This window comes from Olea europaea, unplaced genomic scaffold (genome assembly GCF_002742605.1).
Source record: "Olea europaea var. sylvestris unplaced genomic scaffold, O_europaea_v1 scaffold567, whole genome shotgun sequence".
In the NCBI taxonomy this organism is placed as follows: Eukaryota; Viridiplantae; Streptophyta; class Magnoliopsida; order Lamiales; family Oleaceae; genus Olea; species Olea europaea.
In genome coordinates, this window is record NW_019264005.1 from 233,876 (window position 1) to 254,062 (window position 20,187).

Sequence of the window (20,187 nt, forward strand, 5' to 3'; positions counted from 1 at the left end):
CCGAAAGGGAAATTCTTAATTGTTCTTATTCTTAGATAGAATAATATCCCACAAAAATATGTTGTTTTAAAAACTATCGATGGATCATTCCGGTAGGTATGCTTTATAGTTCTAAGATATGGTGCTAATAGTTAATATTAGTTCCAGATCTTGTAAGAACAATTTTTGTTCATAAATTTTTCATTTTGTAAAAGTTTTATGATTTTTGTAAAGAGTTTTATGTCTCATGCTGAGTATATGATAATAGCATGTCTTAACTCCAAGTTAAAAGTTTGAACTATTTTTAAAATAAGTCCTGAGTGACCTCTCAAAGCGTAAAGGCCCAATAAAGAGGCTAGGAGACGCATAGAAGAGGGAAAGGGATCACTGTTTTAAGAATTCTTGTTAAGGGAGTGCCAGTGGTATCCTTACAAGAATAGAGTTAGGCCCAAGTTCATATATCTCAGATGGCATGATTTAAAAAAAAAAAAAAAGATATTATTTTATCAAAAGAAAAAGATATCTAAATTAAGAAGAGTACTGAGTAGGATTTTTCATAATTTGTTTTAACAACCCCCTACAACAACCTTCAAATCCTTGAAATAACGATACGAGCCTTATTATCGCTAAACACAATATAAGAAAGTTTGGTAAAATGAGAAAATTTATATCCAATTTAATGAATCTCAGTGCATTTCTCGTTGCTATAAGAATAGATAGATATGACAGAATTGAAATTCATGAAAATTTTCACAATCGACTTAAACGATTATTAACAAATTTATATATATATATATATATGCAAGAATGAAATGAACAAGCTTGCTTAGTCGATTTATCTGATTGGCTTGATTTGTAGGGTATTATCTCAGTCCGAGAGTTTATTCAGTGCGCACTCGAAGAATAACGACTGTGGTTCCTCCGTCATTTAAAAAAAAAAAATGAAATGAACGTTTGGTACAATTTCTTTAGTTCTAAGATGGTGCGAGCATGTGGGTGACATCATATCATTATTTAAGTGGTTCGTCATTAACTCATGATTGCAAGATAATTTAAAATTAATTTAATAACGATAGATTATGAATAGTTGAGAATACTGTAACAATTCTTTTGTAACAACATAATAATATATAATTAAAAGGAATAAAATTGTGTACCCAACACCATAATTAAATAGCAAAAGGTGTGCTTAGACTTTTATTTATTTATTTATTTATTTGGGTAATAGAAGTGTAGTTAGTATTATGTGGCTATATTAATCGTCGAACTAATTAATTGCCAACTTAAAGTCACATAAAAATTGGGTATGATTTTAAAATAATACTATTTATAACGAAGACTATCAGTAGTTGCCCTACGTGATATATACATAACAGCTTGTTATTTAATTGATTACCGATAGTTTTCACTATAAATTGCATTATTAATGATTTTAACATCCACATTGTCCAAATTTACATATTTAAATAGATTAGAGAGTCGACCCTAATTTCCGATTAAAAATATGGGCTTTAGGGTTTTTGTCCAAGAGGAAATTACACCGTCCGAGGGTTTTCAAGTTCACTGTATATAAATCATGGACCCAACTTTTCTAATCAAATATCCGGTATAACCCTAACTCTAAAATTGAAATTCATTTCACTCCATCCTTCATTCTCTCTCTCTCTCTCTCCCCCCCTTCCGTCTTTCACTCAGTCTCTCTCTACCCTCTCCATCACACGAGCAACCATCGTCGCCGAAGACCAAAACGTCATAGAGATAACCTCTTTCAAACGTGTGAGCGTCGTTGCACAGTAGCTTGCAACGCCAATGTCGCTGCAGATACCTCAAAGAGCGATGATGATTGCTGTCACTCGAAGCAAATGCGACGTATAATCGGACCTCGACGTGGCCGTCGATTGGTTGTTGTAGCAAATTCATGACCTCGACCTTCTTCTACGTTCAGTAAGTAGTGATTTTGGGTGTTATCTCTTTCGCTTTTCGATCTGTAGGTAGTAATTTTGGGGTTTTGTTGGTTATATTTTCAGATCTTGACCGTGGTTGTGGTGGTGACGTTGGTAGTAGAATCTGATTGTTGGTGGTTTTGGGGGAGGGATGTGGTTGTAATGTTGGTTGTGGTGGTGTTCGTGGAAGTGGTGGTAGTGGTTGTGGTGGGACGCCGTAGGATAGGAGTGTTTGTTTTTCGTGGTTGTGGTGGTGGTGCAGTGATGGTGGTGTTTCTGGTTAGTGGTACTGTGGGTGTAATGGTGTTGGTGAGGTTGGAAGGTGATGTATTGTTGGATGTGTTTTGAGGTGTTTTCTGGCTGTCGTGGTAGTCCTGGTGGTTGTAATAGTTTCTGGTGATGGTTGTGTTGTTGGTGTTGGTGGTGTTGTTGTGGTGGTGGATGCGGTAGTGGTGTCGGGATCGAATGTTGGATGTCTGTGACCAACTATATTGTCACGTCTGTGAGACCGTAAACTGTGACATTAAAATTCGATCATTTGTCATTAAAAAAATAATTCGTGACTATCAAATTTGAAAATATGTGACATGTGACCTATAATTTTTTGAATTTGTGACCAATGATGTGAGCTGTGACCTACAAATTTTTTTATCTGTGACCAATGAAATAGCTTGTGACTCACAAAATTTTTGAGTTGTGACCTCAAAATATTTTGTTTGACCTACAAAATTTTTGATTTGTTACCTTGAAATAATCTTTAATAAATTAATTCGATGATATGTAACCAATAATTATGAATCTGTGGCCATTAATCGTGTAACTGTGACTTTATTATATTTAATTAATAAATTTTTCAATTAATTATACTGAAACCTGAATTTTGAATTTTTAAACTTTATACCAGATTTGTGAATTGATATAAACAATATCCCCGAGTTGTAATTTTTTCCCTTTGTCCAAATCACCCAAAATTATAAGTCCTAACGATGTTTATGGTCTTATTCATTGGGCCTAACGTAGGCATTTGAAACCCATCATTTTGATTAGAACTAGATGGGCCCAAAATATAAATCCAGAATTTCGAAATCTTCCGGGTCATTACTCAAACTGTGTAGCCTTCGATGAGTTTCATGAACTGCAGTGACTGATAGTTCGTCAGGTTCTTCTTGCACTTTCAGTTAATTTTTTCTTCTCATGTTAGCATATTAAAATTTTTACTTCTCACGCTTGCATATTTTTAATATTTCCTTTCTACTGTGTGAAATTAATTGGTGGATTAATTTAATATTAGATTTGATTAATTTTTGGCTGTGATCTATGATGCATTTTGTGATTTTGGTTAAATAACAGCACTAACTGGAAAATCCTAAATATTGAGGTTTTCTAAACTTTCCTCGCTAAGTTTGTGCTAAAATGGTTGTATTTAGCTCATCATCATGCTTCAGGAGTCTTCAGAAAAATTGGAAATTTTGCAGATTCGTCATTTTAAGGAAAAAAAAAATTCCAAATAATGATTTCTTTACGTTTTATGCCTGCTCATTGCATTTTTTTCTTTTCTTCTCTTTCATTCTCTATAGCAACGTGATTGTGTGGTATGATTACATAGAGGTTCGATTGAGCTAAAACGTAATTTCGTTGTCCTAGATCTACTTTTAATCGTGTTATGGTTTAGGTAGACAAAGGATGCAGTGTGGGTCATACTGTTTTTTGTGAAATTGTTATGACACGGAGAACATTGGAAGGAAACCCATAATCGTGTCTGTTCCTAAAACTATCTCATTGCTGCATTACACACTCATGTTTGGCATGCTGAATTTTTCTCACTCTTATGTTTTTCAGAGGCCTGGTTTTTTCAATCTCCAATTGCTCTTGACTGAAGGGGTGACAGTCAATAGTGTATGGTCATGTTGGGTGGCAGCTCCAATGTCCAGTCTAAGTGGAAGCGCAAGTATGAATTTCTTTCAATTGTATTACATTTCTAGAACTAACAATTGGAGAGGGAAGGGGAAGTTCACCTCATTTCTGCCTTTCTTCTTTATTTTCAAAATAGGTCAGCAGTAACACTTGCATTGACTGTTCTCACGAGTTCACAAGCAATTCTAATTGTCTGGTCAAAGAGGGCTGGAAAGTACGAGTACAGTGTCACTACTGCAAATTTTTTGGTGAGCGGATGACATTTTCTAATTTGAGATATATTGATCACTGTTTCTTACTTCATTTTAGATCATTTTATTGGCAGGTTCTGGCTTCTATAGAAGAATTTATTAACTTAAACCATTTATTTTCTTCTTGTAATTAGGTAGAAGCTTTAAAATGTGCACTATCACTTGCAGCCTTGGCAAGAATCTGGAGGAACGAAGGTGTTACTGAGGATAACAGGTCATTCTTTTCCTTCCACAAGTTACACATTTTTCCCTATTATTATGAAACAGATAGAATTGCTGACTCTTTGCATTTTGGACATATATATTCATCTTATTTGGAAAAAGAGTCCTGAACAACATTGTTTTTCGTTTTTCTTTTTCCTTTTTTGCCTAACCTACCGAGTTACACTAGTGGGTAGAAAGAAAAAAATTGGAAAAATCTTAAACTTGAAGATACTACCTCCCTTAAAAAGCGTGGATGAACTAAAATCAACAAAAAATATGGTAAATTCTTTACAACATAATATTAACATCATACTAATAAAAATTGATGCATTTCACTATTTCAGTGTTCGCAGATGTTTAATTTGGTCCTCCAGGTCTCAGTGATTTTTCTTGATAACTTTGACAGATAGTTAATTATTATGTGTAGATTAAATCTTATGCATCCAACCCTTATGACTTGTGAAAAGTGATGTCCCAAATTTTATCTACTGTTACATTGAGTATTGCTTTTAATTTTCTGCAATTGTCTAATTTGCTCGAGTTTCTGTTTCAAATTTGTTCTCAGTTCGTTGTTTAATTGAATGCAATCCTTTGTTTCTCAGTCTCACAATTATGTGCTTATATTAGGTTAAGTACGACGGTAGATGAAGTTAATGTTTACCCCATTCCAGCAGCTCTTTATCTCATCAAGAATTTACTTCAGGTACGTTTTTTTATTCTTGTATGTTACAAAATTCCTTTGCGGTCTAATTCTTGGTTGCAGTATTGCTTTCTAAATATGTTTGTTTGTGCCAGTATTACATCTTTGCATATGTTGATGCCCCGGGATATCAAATATTAAAGAATTTAAACATCATCAGCACAGGCGTGTTATACCGTATCATTCTTAAGAAACAGTAAGTCACTTCACAATTTACATCTGTTGAATTTGGACTTCAAATAGAGAAATGCTCTCTATATCATTATCATATTCATTGAGGATTTTAACTGGTACAATTGTGAAATTATTTTGGTGGCATGACTCGCATGTATGAGTCAGCTCCTCTTGTCTTTTTGGATGAGAATGTGGTGAAGGAAGGCTGACACAGACTCTATAACAGAAAATGATTAAACACATTTGTTTTCTTTCAGGTTGAGTGAGATCCAATGGGCGGCTTTCGTTTTGTTGTGTGCAGGATGCACCACAGCACAACTAAACACTAAGTAAGAATGTTTTGGCCGTGTATTAATCTTGTTGTCTCACAGTGTAACTTTAGTTTTCATTTTTTTTTTTGATAGGTGTAACTTTAGTGTTCATATTCTTCCCTGTGTGCGCACTGGACTACAGTTTTATATGCCTTACTGGGCAACGTGAAAAGAGAGCCTTTCTATCGTATTCTGATTTTGATTTCCTTCTCAGTTCTCTCTGCGTGCTTCCCCTTTTGTGAATCCCGACCATATTTATTTTCTTTTCTTTATTTTTACGGAAGGACATTTTCTTTTCAGTTCTGATCAAGTTCTGCAAACACCTTTTCAAGGTTGGCTGATGGCAATTGTGAGTTGCTGAGCTGAAAATGAGATGGCATAATCTAATCTAATGATAAGACTATAATTACTCATCAAAAGGAAGATCCCCCTTTAAGGTTTTTATAAGTCAATGCTTAAACTTACTCTTAGAAATTCATTTCAGGTCATGGCCCTTCTAAGTGGCTTTGCTGGAGTCTACACTGAGGTAAATCTTTTCCTAGATATAAAGCTATGATTTTTGCCAGAAAGGAAAGAAAAAATCCGTAAATGTTTTGAGTTTCTCGGCCATTATTGTTCCTTTCAAATCGTCTTATTTTTAAGCTAATGAATACTATTATTAGAATTCTCATGGGCATCTGTTTTAAAAAAGTGCCAAAATAGAGTGGACTCAGTTTACAGTTTTTTGATAACTGATGAGTTTTCTTCTGTTCTGTAGGCTATCATTAAAAAGCGACCTTCGAGGAATATTAATGTGCAGAACTTTTGGTTGTATGTATTTGGGATGGCTTTCAATGCTATCGCTATACTGGTTCAAGATTTTGATGCAGTCATGAACAAGTAAATTGAGACTATTTTTTGCTTCTGTTATTTCTCTTATTTATGTCAATGATACAGGGTGTTCATTGTACAAAATTTCATTCATTTCTTGTTGCATCATATGATCAATACTAGTCAAAACATATAAAATTATTTTTAGATGGGAATTGGAAATCTGCAACGAATATATCAGTTTTTGTTACTACATTTAGGAATTTCTCCTTCTAATATAACAAAATTTATGGCTTCCAGATACATCATTTTTGCAATGTTGTTTTTCCTTGAGACCTTCAGTAAGACATGCTTAAGGTTGATTGTGTAGCTAATGCTTATCACAAAACAGCATATAAGTCTTTCAGGCAGGTTTCCTTGTAACTTCTTAACAGAGCAAACTCAATTTGTAATTAGATATTCTCATCTAAATTATAACGTAAAGATTACAGTTTGTTATTCTAGATTAATGATTCTACAATTTTTATACATGACATGTAAGTTAATCTTTTGTTCCACAGGGGATTCTTCCATGGATATTCGTTGGTTACAGTTCTCATGATTTTAAACCATGCTCTGAGGTACTTATAGCCTTTTTTTATTGAGCTGGATCGACTTGCCTTACTGTTAGAATATTGAATTATCATCAGCTATGTGGCAAAAAGAAAATTGTGACTCTTCTTTAAGTAAATATGGGATTTTCTGCAACTGGTAAGTTTGACTTTGAAATGATAGAGAAAAACTCAACGATGAAAATTTATTGATTGTGTACTCTAACTTGGTTGAATTCCCCTGAGAATCCAGAAAAATGAAATACTTGGCCTTGGATGATTTCAGTAGGTTGGTGAAGTGGAACTGAACATGTGATCAAAAGAATAAAAAATATGGCATTTTACACATGGCAGGATTTGGAGCGAAAATTATATTATTCTTAGGCAAAAATTTAAGTGCATGTATGGTAGGTGATTGTATTTTAATCACTTCTTGTCAACACACTTTTTATCCACACATGTCATAGGACTCACATCTATTACCCACTTATTATCCACACATTTCATAGGGCCACAACATGCACAAAAGTTTGTAAATCGGCTCCTTTCTTCAATAATAATAATAAAAAAAATAAAAAATTGCACCTAATCCATATCATGCGGCCTTTGCAAAACTTTCTTATTAAATAAACAATCTAGCTTCCATTTGATTTCATCCATTCCATAGAAGGTCTTGTTCTTTACTGTTAGCGTCTTCTCTTGAATGGTTCTTATTCTTGGTCATTTGTGTGTGGGATATTACTTGTGTATCCATAGTGTTATGTCTACAGAAGTTACTTGGAATTAGTTATAAACCTACTGCTGTTTGGTGCATTGAGCTAACTCCCTACCTTGGTTACTTGTAAACATGAAATGCCATTATTCATAGTTATATGGCTGGAGTATGTACTGGGGATGACTAACTGGACAACAATAACTTTGGGCACAAATTGCTGAGCATTGTTCATTATTTACAAATAACATACCCTGCATATATTATTTTCGAAAATATGGAAATATCTTCAATTAATATTGTTTCTTTGAAATTGTGTTGATGCTAACTCCCCTAAGTTGAATTTTAAAGTTAATTACACGTGAATTCAGGTTAATTTATCCCTTTGTTTCTTCTATAATACATTGATATTTTCCTTTACAATAAGCGTTTGTGAAAAATATTTACATGTTTGTATCTTAAATAATATACTTATATGTCAATGCAGTGGTATTGCAGTATCAATGGTCATGAAGTATGCTGACAACATTGTGAAGGTAAAGTCTTATGGCACATATGCATTTAGTCCAAGTCTGCATCAATTTATTAGATTGCACTTGGTGTCATGATTTGTTGCTTCTATGGGGTGGATCACCTGCCAATTCTTTGGGGGACAGATTTAATATGCAGTAGGAAAGTATCATGAAGTCGTCATACAGATCAAATGTCAAAGACAAGAATGAGATATTTTGTTAAGTGAGAGGGCTACCAAAAGTCAATACAATAAACATAGTTGAAGAAATACCCAAAAAACCTAACGTCTATACAAAATTGTCCATAACCACGTATCCTCAAATGTTGTTGCCACAGCCAAAGGCATCAGGTCTTTTATCCTTTTTGCATTATTTTAGTGTGAACAAACCATCCAAGTACCAGCCAGCTGCATCATGACAGAACTAGTAATAGAATAAATTCTTTACGAGGACTTAAAATTTTTCTTGCCAAATTCAGTTTCACCAAGCACTTGATGAGAGTTGCAGCTGAATGAGTTGAATAGAAGAAGTAAGGAGTGAATTCCTTAACAGCTGATTGGTCTAGCTCAATCTCAATAATTTCTTTCATTCACTGTACTGCCATAAGTTAACTCATCTCCAGTGAACAATTGGAGTGTAACAGCAACAAAACCTTATTTGCAACAAATCCAGGGTAGGCAAACTGTAGAACGTATGCCGGAAAAATAAAGAAATAAAAAATTGGAGTGACATTATCAAACAATCATAGTGGGTGTTTCTTCTGGCAGTTATCCAAACGTAAATGGAAAAAGGAAGGCCTATTTCTGATGCTAAGTCCTGGGTGTCAACGTATTACAAATAAAATTGTGTATATAGTTTGCATTAATTTAGAAATGTTAATAGATATTGCATTACTATTGCAGGTGTATTCTACTTCAGTTGCAATGCTGCTGACCGCGGTGTTATCTGTTTTTCTCTTTGGATTTCGTCTCTCTCTTGCCTTCTTTCTTGGTTCCACGTGAGTGCTTGTTAAAATTTCAGTTCCAACATTCACACACTAAGTCAGCATGCTTTGGAATATGATGTATACACTTCGTTCGACCTGTAAAAGAATGAATTCAGAATGTCTGACTAACGTTATTCTGCCTTCACAGTGTTGTATCTGTTGCAATATATTTACACTCCATCGGGAAGCTCTAGAGATAGTGAAACATTTCAGTTTCTCAGCCTTGTTTGTGTCGGTGTAAAGGCTGATAATTTTGCTTTTCATTGTTCATTGATTCTGTATTCTTCATCAATTTATTATAGTTAAAAATATCCTTGGGACTGGACTTAGCATACAACCTGGTTTGTTTGACTCTCAACCAAGTTAAGTGATTAGATATATGTCACATAAGATGACTACGATAGTCGTTCACTATGAATAACATTACACTTAAAAAAATTATTTTGTTAGAATTTAAGTATTTATAAGATATGGGTTTTACGAAAAGTGTAGTTGTGAATTTTACGAAACGTGTGGAGTAAAAGAATGTTTGCCGAGCTTAGATTATAATTTCAAACATGCTATAGTTTTTAGCTTTTTTCTCTGTCCTTATTAAATATGACATACATTTTTGTAACACATTGTTTTATGTAAATTTATAAAAACTTTGGACACTCTCCTTATAAAATAAACGAGTGTTGTTACAAATTTACAATTTGATTATATTCTAATCTAAATGCGTCCAAAGTTTTAAATTTTGTATCATCTATTTCTTACCATAAGTTCATTAGTAATTTTAGAAAGATAATATTGTGTTTAACAATATGTGTGGATAATAAATGAGTAATATTTGTAAACAAATCGTTAAAAATTATTGTTTAATTGATCGAGAACTTATAAGCTATTTTTAGAGAACGACGAACGGATGCTATGTTTTAATAAAAAACAAAATAAATAAATAAATAACGATATCAGAATTTTATTTTATTAGGTGCACCCGCGAAAATTAAGTACGAAAATAACTTATTCACAAGGGCGTTCAAGGAAATCTTCCCGAATAAACTGTAAACAGAATAAAAAATTCTCCGAGATTCAGTTTCTTCCTTCCAACGTTAGACTGTGTCAGCAAACCTTCGATAAACAAATACTCCCGCTCTCTCCTCTCTCACATTTTCAATCCACAATGCACACTATCAATTACAGAGATTAAAGAATTTTGATTTATTGCATCTTATTTTCTTTACTGTAATATAATCAAAAAATACGCGTAACTAGAGGGAAAGCAAAAAGCCTTTTGATTCTGAACAGAACGGGAAATTCAGATCTTTATAACAAAATTCCATTACGATTCTTTTGTATGTAATAATGAAAACTGAGAGAATTATAGCGTTATTTCTTGTAGGGATGGTGATTAGTCGTGGGCGAGTCCAAGCCCACAATTCGGCAGGCCAGAGGATCCACACGCTGCTCTCTGTAGAGTGCCGGAACTACTTTGATTGGCAGACAGTAGGGCTCATGCACAGCTTTCGTAAGGCCCACCAGCCCGGCCGCATTGCCCGGCTACTAAGCTGCACAGAGGAGGAGAAAAGGAGTTGCAAGGGCATGCATTTGGCCCCCACATTTGAGGTTCCCTCCATCAGCAAGAGTGGTGATTGGTACTGTATTTGCATTTTTAGTCTTTTTGGCATTTTGTGAAGACTATTATTCAAATTTCAAGAGGGATTTCGTTTGATCATTTGTGTTTATTCATTATTTAAATAAAGAGGTTGCTTCAATTTTTTATTTGTTTTTAATTGTGAGTCGCGATAGGTATCCTGCAATAAAACCAGCTGAGATTGTGCATTGGCTAGAACATAGTAAAGATGCAGAAAACGTGGATTGGGTAGTACTTTTAGAAGCAGACATGATCATTCGAGGCCCAATTGTACCGTGGGAACTTGGTGCTGAGAGAGGCAAACCTGTTGCTGCATGCCAAGGGTAAGATATGTTATCCTAGGTATTAGGTCTGTTTATGGATTTATTTAGCAGGGACCAAGGTTAGAATTTGACAGGATTGGTAGATTTTCAAGAATTATGGAATGTGTTTGTTTTCTGAATTTCGTTCTGTTCTTCAATCTCATTAGTTCATAGCAGAAGAAAAATTATTGCTTACAACTCGAATGATTTTACGTCATCTTAAAACTGATGCTGTTGTTGGCCGTGCAATTGTGAATAAATTTTTACTTAATGAATATGTTTGATTGCTTATGTATACCGTATTATTTCACATTCATCAATTTCTGATAATGAAGAGGGAACTCTGTATGTGTGCTATTAAAGATCTACGAAATATTATTTGCATGTTAATTGACAGCAATGCTAAATCATGAGGAGATACTGCATCAAAATCTCCATGCACTTCATATATTCATAGAAACTATATTTCTTGCTCAGATACTTGGTTGGATGTGACAATGTTCTTGCTAAATTGCACACAAAGCGTCCTGGACTCTGTGACAAGGTCAATGGGCTTTTAGCCATGCATATTGATGATCTTCGAGCATTAGCACCCTTGTGGCTCTCGAAAATTGAAGAAGTACGAGAAGATAGAGCCCATTTGTCTGCGAATCATTCTGGTGACATATATAGAATGGGGTGGATCAGTGAAATATATGGTGGAGCGTCCGAGGTAAATTGTATCGTTCATTCTTCTTTAACTTATACTTTCCAATTTTTCACCCTACTGTGTATGTACATATAGTGTGTATTTACTAGACAAGACTGAACAGTATAATAAACAAGATTTTAGCTTCTTTTTTCGTATACTGTCCAGTACTATCTATTCATTTCTATCCAATACTTGAAGTTCCTTCTCCTATACAGATACATAAACAGGTTAATATACACGAATATGAATCAGTGGTTTGATTTATCAGGTGGGACTCAGCCACAAGATAAATGCTAACTTGATGATTTACCCTGGGTATATTCCCCAGGAGGGCATTAATCCCATTCTTTTGCAATATGGCCTGCCATTTAGTGTTGGAAAGTGGTCGTTCAGTAAATTAGATCATCACGAAGACAATATTGTGTATAATTGTGGGCATCTCTTTCCTGAACCTCCTTATCCTAGAGAGGTAAATAAAGTGTTTGTTGAAATGAATGAATTGAGTTTTAGAATGTCTCCAGTCGATATACTTCATTTCCCCTGAAGTATATATCATTTGTACAACCTTGCCCTCGATCTCTCTTGCCAAATGGTTGTAATACCTTTTAGTACATTATTTTGCAGGTAAAAGAAATGGAAGCTGATTCGAACAAAAGGCCGGTACTATTACTTAGCATAGAATGTATAAACACACTGAATGAAGGCCTATTGTTACAACATGCAGCACATGGTTGCCCTAAGCCCAAGTGGTAGCAATACTTGAGTTTCTTGAGGAGCAAAACATTTGTGGAACTAACTCGGCCCAAATTATGGACTCCTGGAAGTCGTCAAATCATGGAAGTTAATGTACAGTCAGAAGATGATGGCGAACCTGCAAAGTTGCACCCAAAAATTCATACCATTTTCTCAGCAGAGTGCTCCACTTACTATGATTGGCAAACTGTGGGGCTCGTCCATACTTTCAACTTGAGTGGGCAGCCTGGAAATATCACAAGGCTACTTAGCTGTACAGAAGAGGACTTGAAGCAATATAAAGGACTTGATATAGCTCCCATCCATTATGTTCCATCCATGAGCCGGCATCCAGTAACTGGTGATTGGTAATGTCATTTGCGTTTGCTGAAATTCTCGATCAATTATATGAAGCTTTGCCTATGTTAATTTGAACATAAAAGATTTCAAAACTTATGAATGTATTTAAACCAAAAAAAAAAAAAAAAAAGAAGGTGAGAGAGAGAGAGAGAAAGGAAAACACAAACAAAAGAAAACCTAGAGCTATCCCCTTTTTTCCGTTTTGGAAGTCATTTAATTAAACCACTTTCTCTCTGAACCAATTGAATGACTTTTGCTAATAATGCATTTAGTGTGTTTGGTAGGCAGGACACGACAATATAATCAACAAGATTGTATGTTCTTTTTCTTCATTAATACTATCTAGCAAGTATCCAATCTTCCCTATCAAATGTGCTATTGAAGACCACTGAGCCTCTTAACAGATGGTAATGCTTGGGTTTCATTATTGGCACATCAGGTATCCTGCAATGCATAAACCAGCTGGAGTTGCACATTGGCTGGATCATGCAAAGATTGATGCTGAGTACATAGTAATCCTTGAATTTGACATGATAATGAGAGGACCAATAACACCACGGGAGTTCAATGCTTCTCCTGGCAGGCCCGTTGCAACTCCTTATGAGTAAGAACGAAATATTTGTTTTATCCCTTCAATTCCGTATAGAAGTTTCTCTAGATTTACATGTTCCAAATCTGTGGATGCGTTTTTTATGGGATGTCGCTGAAGTACCATGAGTTAGTCACACGGTTTCTTTCATATGCTATGTCAGCTACCTGATTGGCTGTGACAACGAGCTAGCAAAAATCCATACCCATAATCCCGATGCTTGCGACAAGGTTGGAGGCGTGATTATAATGCATATAAATGACCTCAGGAAATTGGCTTTACTTTGGCTTCATAAAACTGAAGAGCTCCTGGCTGATAGAGTTCGTTGGTCGAAAAACATGACTGGGGACGTTTATGAATCTGGTTGGATTAGCGAGATGTATGGTTACTCTTTTGGTGCTGCAGAGGTATTTTTGCTCTTTATTGATTATTGGAAAATGTTAAACCATTTAGTGTAAGGAAGATTAGCAGACGTATAATGCAAGATGTTGATAAAATATTTTTTTACGATAACTTGTAACTTATATTACTATTGTCCGTGCAGTTGAATTTGCGGCATGTCATAAGCAAAGAGATCTTAATATACCCAGGATATGATCCTGTACCTGGTGTCAAGTACAGAGTATTTCACTATGGCTTGGAATTTAGGGTGGGTGACTGGAGCTTCGATAAAGCGAGATGGAGACGTGGATTTGGTTAATAAATGCTGGCCTATGTTTCTTGACCCTCCTGATCCATCGACCCTTTGTCAGTCTGATGAGGGTGCATTACAGCGTGGCTTGCTCAGCATAGAGTGTGCAAATAAATTAAATGAAGCTCTACAAGCACACCATGAGAGAGAAATGCCCGAATTTTACTTCCTTGTCCAGTCCTAATCACAAGACCCCGGTTTCCTCTTTGTTTTCTCCGAATCGAGAGACACATGATCCCCGGTCCTTGCAACCAGCAAGTCGAGAGACCTCTAGTGAAATTACAACTTCACGGAAATTAGGAAAGTTTGATGAAGGCTCGAGACATTATTCCAAGCCAGAGAATGTATCTCAGGAATTAATGCTACTTTCAGTTACCAATCTAACGTTCACTTCCATGAGATTTTGAATCATTGTGCTTTGGGCAGCTGCTGTCTTTGGTTTTGTGGCATTGATGTCAGCAATGCTTTCAAGACGTAAAGGGCAGAAAACAAGAGGTAGAAGTTTTAAGACAAAGAGAAGAACCACGTACTCAGGTTTGTGGGACGTGAATGGGCATGATCAACATCTCCGTAATGCTGAAATATCCTAGAGAGGGGAACGAAATGGCGTCTGGCGATGAGAGCCCGACATACAGTTCTCTTGTGACGAAAAGAAAGTCATACTGGGGAGTGGTCCAGTTGCTGCCAATGGTCGAGCTGAAATGTGTCTCTACTCTAGATTCAGCTCAATCCGCTTGGATAATTCTTGAATCACAATTTGGCATTATCCACTAATCAACCACAGTTTTGTTGATGTTTGATGTTAGATAAAGTACTCCAGGAGTTTAAAACAGCGTCATTGAATTAATTGTGAGACAACAGGATAAGCAATTGATGTTCGTGGGTTTTTCTTTTCTTTCTGTAGCTTCTGTGATTTGTTTTGTGTTTTCTTGTACTCTGTAATGCAAATCCATTTGTGTTCATATGAGATTTTTTTTCCAAAACATTTTTTGTCTACTCTAAGAAAAGCTTGGTACAAAATTATGTTGTAACCAGCAGTTGAATCCCATAATCAAGATCGAGATGTTATTGCGTATGTCACATTGTTCAAAGAAAGTGTACGTTCTTCATTCCATAATCTCTTACTAATTATCTCCTTAAATGGATTTATGTATGCTATTTTTTTACATTTAAGCGTATGAAAACAGTTTATAAGACTTATTTGCTACATAATTGAAAGGTCGAATATTCATTTGATACGGCATCAATATAATTTCTACGGAATATTAGACGAGGCCATGTATTATGCCTTCTTTGAAGTGATAAGCTCCTTCTAGATGGGCAGCCAGCACACAGGGCCATGATTTTTTGAAAACTGATATAGCAACAAGAAGTGGTTCAGCCCATTACATCCTTAACCTCTGAAAGCGACTTCAACCAACATTCTTTTGAGCAATATGCGCTTTATACACAACAGATTATAATCCCGCTTTTAGTTTCTCTTTAAAATTTAAAATCCAACGTTACACATTGTTGATATTGTTAACCAAATCCTAATTCACATTAATTAATTAACAGAAAATTTGAATGTTACAGTACTTGATTAATTAAGACCCTGTTTGGCCCCCCATTAAATTACATTTCATTTTTCTCTATCATATTTTCAACTACATAAATCGAAAACTTTTACTTCTTTTTCAACTATCTATTTTCAATAAAACACTATTCCACACATTCTCATTTCCAAAAAATTGGGGTCAAATAGGGGCTAAGTCATGCGGGACGCATCCCAATCTACAAAAAGAGTGAAAAAGTTCAATCATGCTGCATAGTCCTACTCAATAACAAAAAAAATTTTCCAAACAACAAATGATAGTTTTTCATTGAAAATTGGAAAAAAGCAACACAAAAACACTCAATCACATAATATCAAGTCAACCTATTTTTTATCCTTGTTTTTTTCCCCATTTGATTAGCATTTCTCAAAAAAAGTTTCTCAATGTATGGCCTACTCATACAACGTTTGCCTATTGCCTTTCAATTTGAATTTCAAATTTAAGGCTAATACAAAAGTTGTCTTGTTTGTGTCATAAAAAAAAATTAATAATAAAATAAAAATAAAAAAGCAGACCAAAGTTCAGATTTTTCTGGGATTTGTAATTTTCAGTTGTTGCTGTGTTGTGGGCTTCTCATTCTACAAACTTGCAAACAGAATGGGAGACTCGGCTTGTCTTATGCCTGGCTTCTCTTATGCTTCTGCCATACCCAACGAAGCCAAACAGGTATAATACAAATATCCCACTTCTTTTTTTTCAAAATTTTCAAGCCTGAAATTCAATTTGCAAATAATTACTTATTTTAATAAACTGACTTATTTTTCGATAGAAATTGTTGTTTTATGTTTGTTGTTCTTGAATGCTGACAAATTCTGCTTTTAATAATGGATTGAAAAATGCTGGGCTTCTTGGAAAAAGAGGACAAATTGTTTTGTAAGTTGTATGTTTAAAAGATTTACGTTCATCGATTAGATGGGCTATGAATTACAGGGGAACCCAATGCACGCTCTTGGGGAGTCAATTTCGTTTGGGAGGTTCACGTCGGAATCTCTGTCTTGGGAAAAATGGTCCTCCTTTTCATCCCACAAGCGTTACGTAGAAGAAGCCGAGAGATATGCGCAGCCGGGATCAGTTGCGCAGAAGAAGGCTTTCTTCGAAGCTCATTACAAGAGAATTGCTGCTCAAAAAGCAGCAGCAGCAGCATTGGTTGATCAAGAAAATGCTGCCAATAACGTTGAAACTAAATTCAGTGGAGATGATGCTAATGATTTGCAAGAACTAGGGGACGAAGTTAAGAAGCCTATTGGAAAGAAAGATTTAGGACTCTGTGCTGGTGACCATGGTGCAATTGCTGAATCAAATGAAGTGGAAACTGGGAAAGATGGTTTAAATGGTGTAAAATATTTCTCGGGGGAGACTCTGATGAGGGAGAATTCATCTAACAAGATTTATAATGTTGTGAATCAAGAACCAGCTTCTGGATCAGAGACTAGTGGAACACCTCAGATGGAGAAACCTCTATTGAAGGTAATGGTCCGACCCGATCCCATCTAATATTGTGCACTGTTTTAGTTTAATGTTTTCGAACTGATATTTTTTTGTTAACTCGTCAGAATTCCGTCCAAAACGAAGATAATCCATCAGTGACAAGCAAGAAAAGATCAGCTCTTTCCTCATTCAAGTCATCTATTCACCATAAAACGTCTAAAGTTCCATTCACACCAGCCAAGCCAATTACTCCTCATTTCAGGAAAGAACACAATGTCACAAGGAAGTCTAATGTAGACTCCTTGGATAAAAACAAGTCATCTCAGAAATCTCTGCGCACGTTGATTAATATGGTTCCTGATAGAGAACCAGATAAAGTACCAATTCCTTCGAACGAAAGAACTGAATGTTCAGGCGTTCCTCCAGTTTCGTCCAAGTCACGAAAAGATTGTGAGACTCCTCTGAAGACTCCAGTTGGGGTACCTATCAATTTACTGTGGCTCAATTACACAGATTTTTCTTTCTTTGGACTGTTTGAGTAGAAAATTAATTCTTGTCATCTTCCGCAGGTTGCTAAATATGGGATGTCGAAATATAACGCAGCAACGCCTCGATCAGAAGATAAAAGGTACAAGAAATTAATTAACATCATACTGTTATCAGTTGACAAGTAAAAACTAAATTGATAATGTCTATAACCTTCAGGAACAAAACACCAATTGATCCCTCAGCTTTAGGAAGCAAAACAAGCGGCCCAAAATGGCACATTTTATCAGCCGTGTAAGTTCAAATGATGAGCAAATCTCTAGTTATTACTTGATTTTTAGAACTAAAGTTTGAAATAAGAAGATATTGAGACAACAAAATTTTCTTTCATATCCAAATTCGATATTGGTTCTTAGTGTCACTTTATACAAATTCTGTATATCTTCTCTCTCTTTCGAAATTGTAGTACTTAGTTCTGACGCCGATATGATTGTATTTTAGTTGCCCCAAGTCATTGACGGGCCATCGGAACAAATTACAATCACCTACTTTATCCACTCCTTTTATTCTGAGAACTGAAGAAAGAGCTGCCAGAAGAAAACAGGCAAGGGTGCTCGTTTTCTAGTCTCATTCTTGAAGTATTTTATGACTTTAACAGTGTGCTCATTTTCCTATGTCCCAACAATTTCAGAAACTCGAGGAAAAATTCAATGCTAAGGAGGCGTCAAAGGTGCAACTACAAACAAAACTAAGGGTTATACTCTTGATGCCAGCTTTTTTTCTCTCCTGTGCTTAGTGTTTAAATTTAGTTCGTGATCGATCACTGTTGTATGATTGAAGAGTCTTTTATACATGCAGGAAAAAGCAGGAAATGAATTTAGAAAATTGCGTCAAAGCTTTTGCTTTAAAGCTCGTCCGCTACCTGATTTTTACAAGGAACGAGACATACCAAAAAAACAGATGAAAAAGGTACCTCATTCTGTTAAACTTTAGAGATGTTTAGACTCACTGACTTGATTCCCCGGTCGTTATTGCTGCAGAGTTCAGTAACACATCCAGAGGCAATGAGAAAAAACTATTCAGGCAAGAAGCTAAGCACTGTCTCAATGCCACCGCCTCCTCCCCCTCCAACATTTTCGACTAAGAAGAATGGTACTTCCAAGAATGTATCGAAAAAGAAAATTGATTTTCTTACTTCACAACCAGAAAGGATCAATCATGAGAACAAAAGCCCAAATATTCAGCAATCATGAAAACATGTGCACGTCTTTTTATCTTCCAGGAGAACCCTGCACAATTAGGCATTGTCGTTCGTGGAGGATCTCGTCCGGTTTGGAAGAGCTAGTAATTCTATCGTTTGGAGTAAGCAAAGATTGTAGTTAAAAGTTTCTTTGTGCACAAATTTATGTCAAAAAGTTAATGCCTAATTTGTATCCGTGAAACCCCATGTTAATGAAATTATTTCGTCACTAAGCATACGTAAATGTATAGCAGCGAACATGATTAAGCACTACATTAGACAAGATTACGTCTAACAGGAGATTATTTAATTGTTGTAATAAAAGAAATCATTTCATACAGCAACAAACTCGTTCAAGAAAGTATAGAATATGATATTTAGTTAATTATTTTGCACCACAGAAATTACAACTTGATTGACTTAGAGCACAATTCATCAGACTTCAAATGGAAAACATTTCTTCCACCAGGCACCAACCCTCATCTCCATCTAACGGTTACATTACAAATCCCACTTCACAGAAAGTCATTTGATCATCATTATCATATTCATCTATTTCTTCAATTACAACATCATTAGCATCAGATGATCAATCAAGAACACCATCAACACGATCATCTATATCACAATCATCATCCATGTAAGGATAAGTCAACTGATCCAAAATGTCAGAGGCGGAAGACCCCGAAAACTTGAATCCGTGTTTAGCACCCACGACCCCCAAAAGTGATCAATCTGAGCTTTTTAGCACCCTTGGCCTTGTCCTTTGCCTTACAAGCTGGATGAATATGGCACCCGTTGCACCGGGGTCGCCCGCATTTGCTTGTAAACTTGGAGTGGTTCGTGGGCTTGGATGAGACCTTGGTGAACATGCCGGCGGTTGGTGGTGAGCCAAGCTTGTTAAAATGCCTAGCCACGGGCCTTAAAGGTGGTGGTAGGATGGCGGTGGTCCGGACCGTGCCATGCTGGCGACCCTCTCTCTTCATCTTTGGTTGTGTTCTTGTGAGCTTGGTGGAAATGGTAGTAAAATGTGTTCATGAATGTAGGCTTAAATAGAAAGACATCCTTGAAAACTTGGGTAGCAAGGAGGTTGATTGGTCAATTGTTCATCCAATGATGGCGTGGTGGACAAGCAAATGGCTTGTTTGGGTGTGCTTACAATTAAGTAAAGTCCCATTTTTTCGTTAAGCCAACATGTTATAAGTAAAATCAATGCAACAATTTACCTAAATTCCCTTCTAATGGCATGTTTTAAACGATATAAATTGTAAATAAATAGAAATGAGTAATTGATAAATGACTAGTACTTGTAATTTTCACCAGATAAGTATTAAAAATGAGGTTTAATCAATTAT

At 35.6% G+C, this 20,187-nt stretch overlaps 3 protein-coding genes and 1 pseudogene across 7 annotated transcripts; 3 read left to right on the forward strand and 1 right to left on the reverse strand.

Annotated features, from left to right (window-relative positions):
• The first annotated feature begins 3,008 nt into the window (after positions 1-3,008).
• LOC111389161 (CMP-sialic acid transporter 4) lies at positions 3,009-9,422 on the forward strand. 3 transcript variants are annotated; one of them, XM_023014042.1, is made up of 14 exons: positions 3,009-3,081; positions 3,762-3,870; positions 3,973-4,084; positions 4,222-4,301; positions 4,919-4,994; positions 5,087-5,187; positions 5,423-5,494; positions 5,777-5,825; positions 5,961-6,002; positions 6,234-6,355; positions 6,847-6,906; positions 8,076-8,124; positions 9,003-9,097; positions 9,234-9,422. In XM_023014042.1, the coding sequence occupies exons 2-14, from the start codon at positions 3,821-3,823 to the stop codon at positions 9,277-9,279; spliced, it is 954 nt and encodes a 317-aa protein (XP_022869810.1). In that variant the 5' UTR covers positions 3,009-3,081; positions 3,762-3,820; the 3' UTR covers positions 9,280-9,422. The 3 variants fall into 3 exon arrangements, with proteins under 3 accessions (XP_022869810.1, XP_022869811.1, XP_022869812.1); XM_023014043.1 differs by having other exon boundaries at positions 3,035-3,099; XM_023014044.1 differs by lacking the exon at positions 3,009-3,081 and adding an exon at positions 3,595-3,679.
• Positions 9,423-10,078: 656 nt separating this feature from the next.
• LOC111389159 lies at positions 10,079-15,150 on the forward strand (annotated as a pseudogene).
• A 974-nt stretch (positions 15,151-16,124) lies between these two features.
• Positions 16,125-19,061, forward strand: LOC111389169 (protein WVD2-like 7). Of its 3 annotated transcripts, none has more exons than XM_023014055.1 (9): positions 16,125-16,344; positions 16,591-17,145; positions 17,232-17,585; positions 17,676-17,734; positions 17,812-17,886; positions 18,094-18,196; positions 18,284-18,322; positions 18,451-18,561; positions 18,633-19,061. In XM_023014055.1, exons 1-9 carry the CDS (start codon positions 16,276-16,278, stop codon positions 18,843-18,845), a joined length of 1,578 nt encoding a protein of 525 aa, XP_022869823.1. In that variant the 5' UTR covers positions 16,125-16,275; the 3' UTR covers positions 18,846-19,061. The 3 variants fall into 3 exon arrangements, with proteins under 3 accessions (XP_022869823.1, XP_022869821.1, XP_022869822.1); XM_023014053.1 differs by having other exon boundaries at positions 16,128-16,344; positions 18,284-18,346; XM_023014054.1 differs by having other exon boundaries at positions 16,128-16,344; positions 16,609-17,145; positions 18,284-18,346.
• Positions 19,062-19,184: 123 nt separating this feature from the next.
• On the reverse strand, positions 19,185-20,180 carry LOC111389172. The gene has a single exon (XM_023014059.1). The coding sequence runs from the start codon at positions 19,816-19,818 to the stop codon at positions 19,537-19,539; it is 282 nt and encodes a 93-aa protein (XP_022869827.1). The 5' UTR covers positions 19,819-20,180; the 3' UTR covers positions 19,185-19,536.
• Positions 20,181-20,187: the final 7 nt, after the last annotated feature.

Excerpts from the sequence above, each read along its gene's own strand:
- LOC111389161 (XM_023014042.1), top strand. The coding sequence starts at position 3,821 with ATGGTCATGTTGGGTGGCAGCTCCAATGTCCAGTCTAAGTGGAAGCGC. Across the intron at positions 3,871-3,972 it reads CAGTCTAAGTGGAAGCGCAA|GTCAGCAGTAACACTTGCAT; the intron begins GTATGAATTTCT and ends TTTTCAAAATAG. Across the intron at positions 5,826-5,960 it reads AAGGTTGGCTGATGGCAATT|GTCATGGCCCTTCTAAGTGG; the intron begins GTGAGTTGCTGA and ends AATTCATTTCAG.
- LOC111389169 (XM_023014053.1), top strand. The coding sequence starts at position 16,276 with ATGGGAGACTCGGCTTGTCTTATGCCTGGCTTCTCTTATGCTTCTGCC. Across the intron at positions 17,735-17,811 it reads CCTCGATCAGAAGATAAAAG|GAACAAAACACCAATTGATC; the intron begins GTACAAGAAATT and ends TATAACCTTCAG. Across the intron at positions 18,562-18,632 it reads CAAAAAAACAGATGAAAAAG|AGTTCAGTAACACATCCAGA; the intron begins GTACCTCATTCT and ends TTATTGCTGCAG.
- LOC111389172 (XM_023014059.1), bottom strand. The coding sequence starts at position 19,818 with ATGAAGAGAGAGGGTCGCCAGCATGGCACGGTCCGGACCACCGCCATC.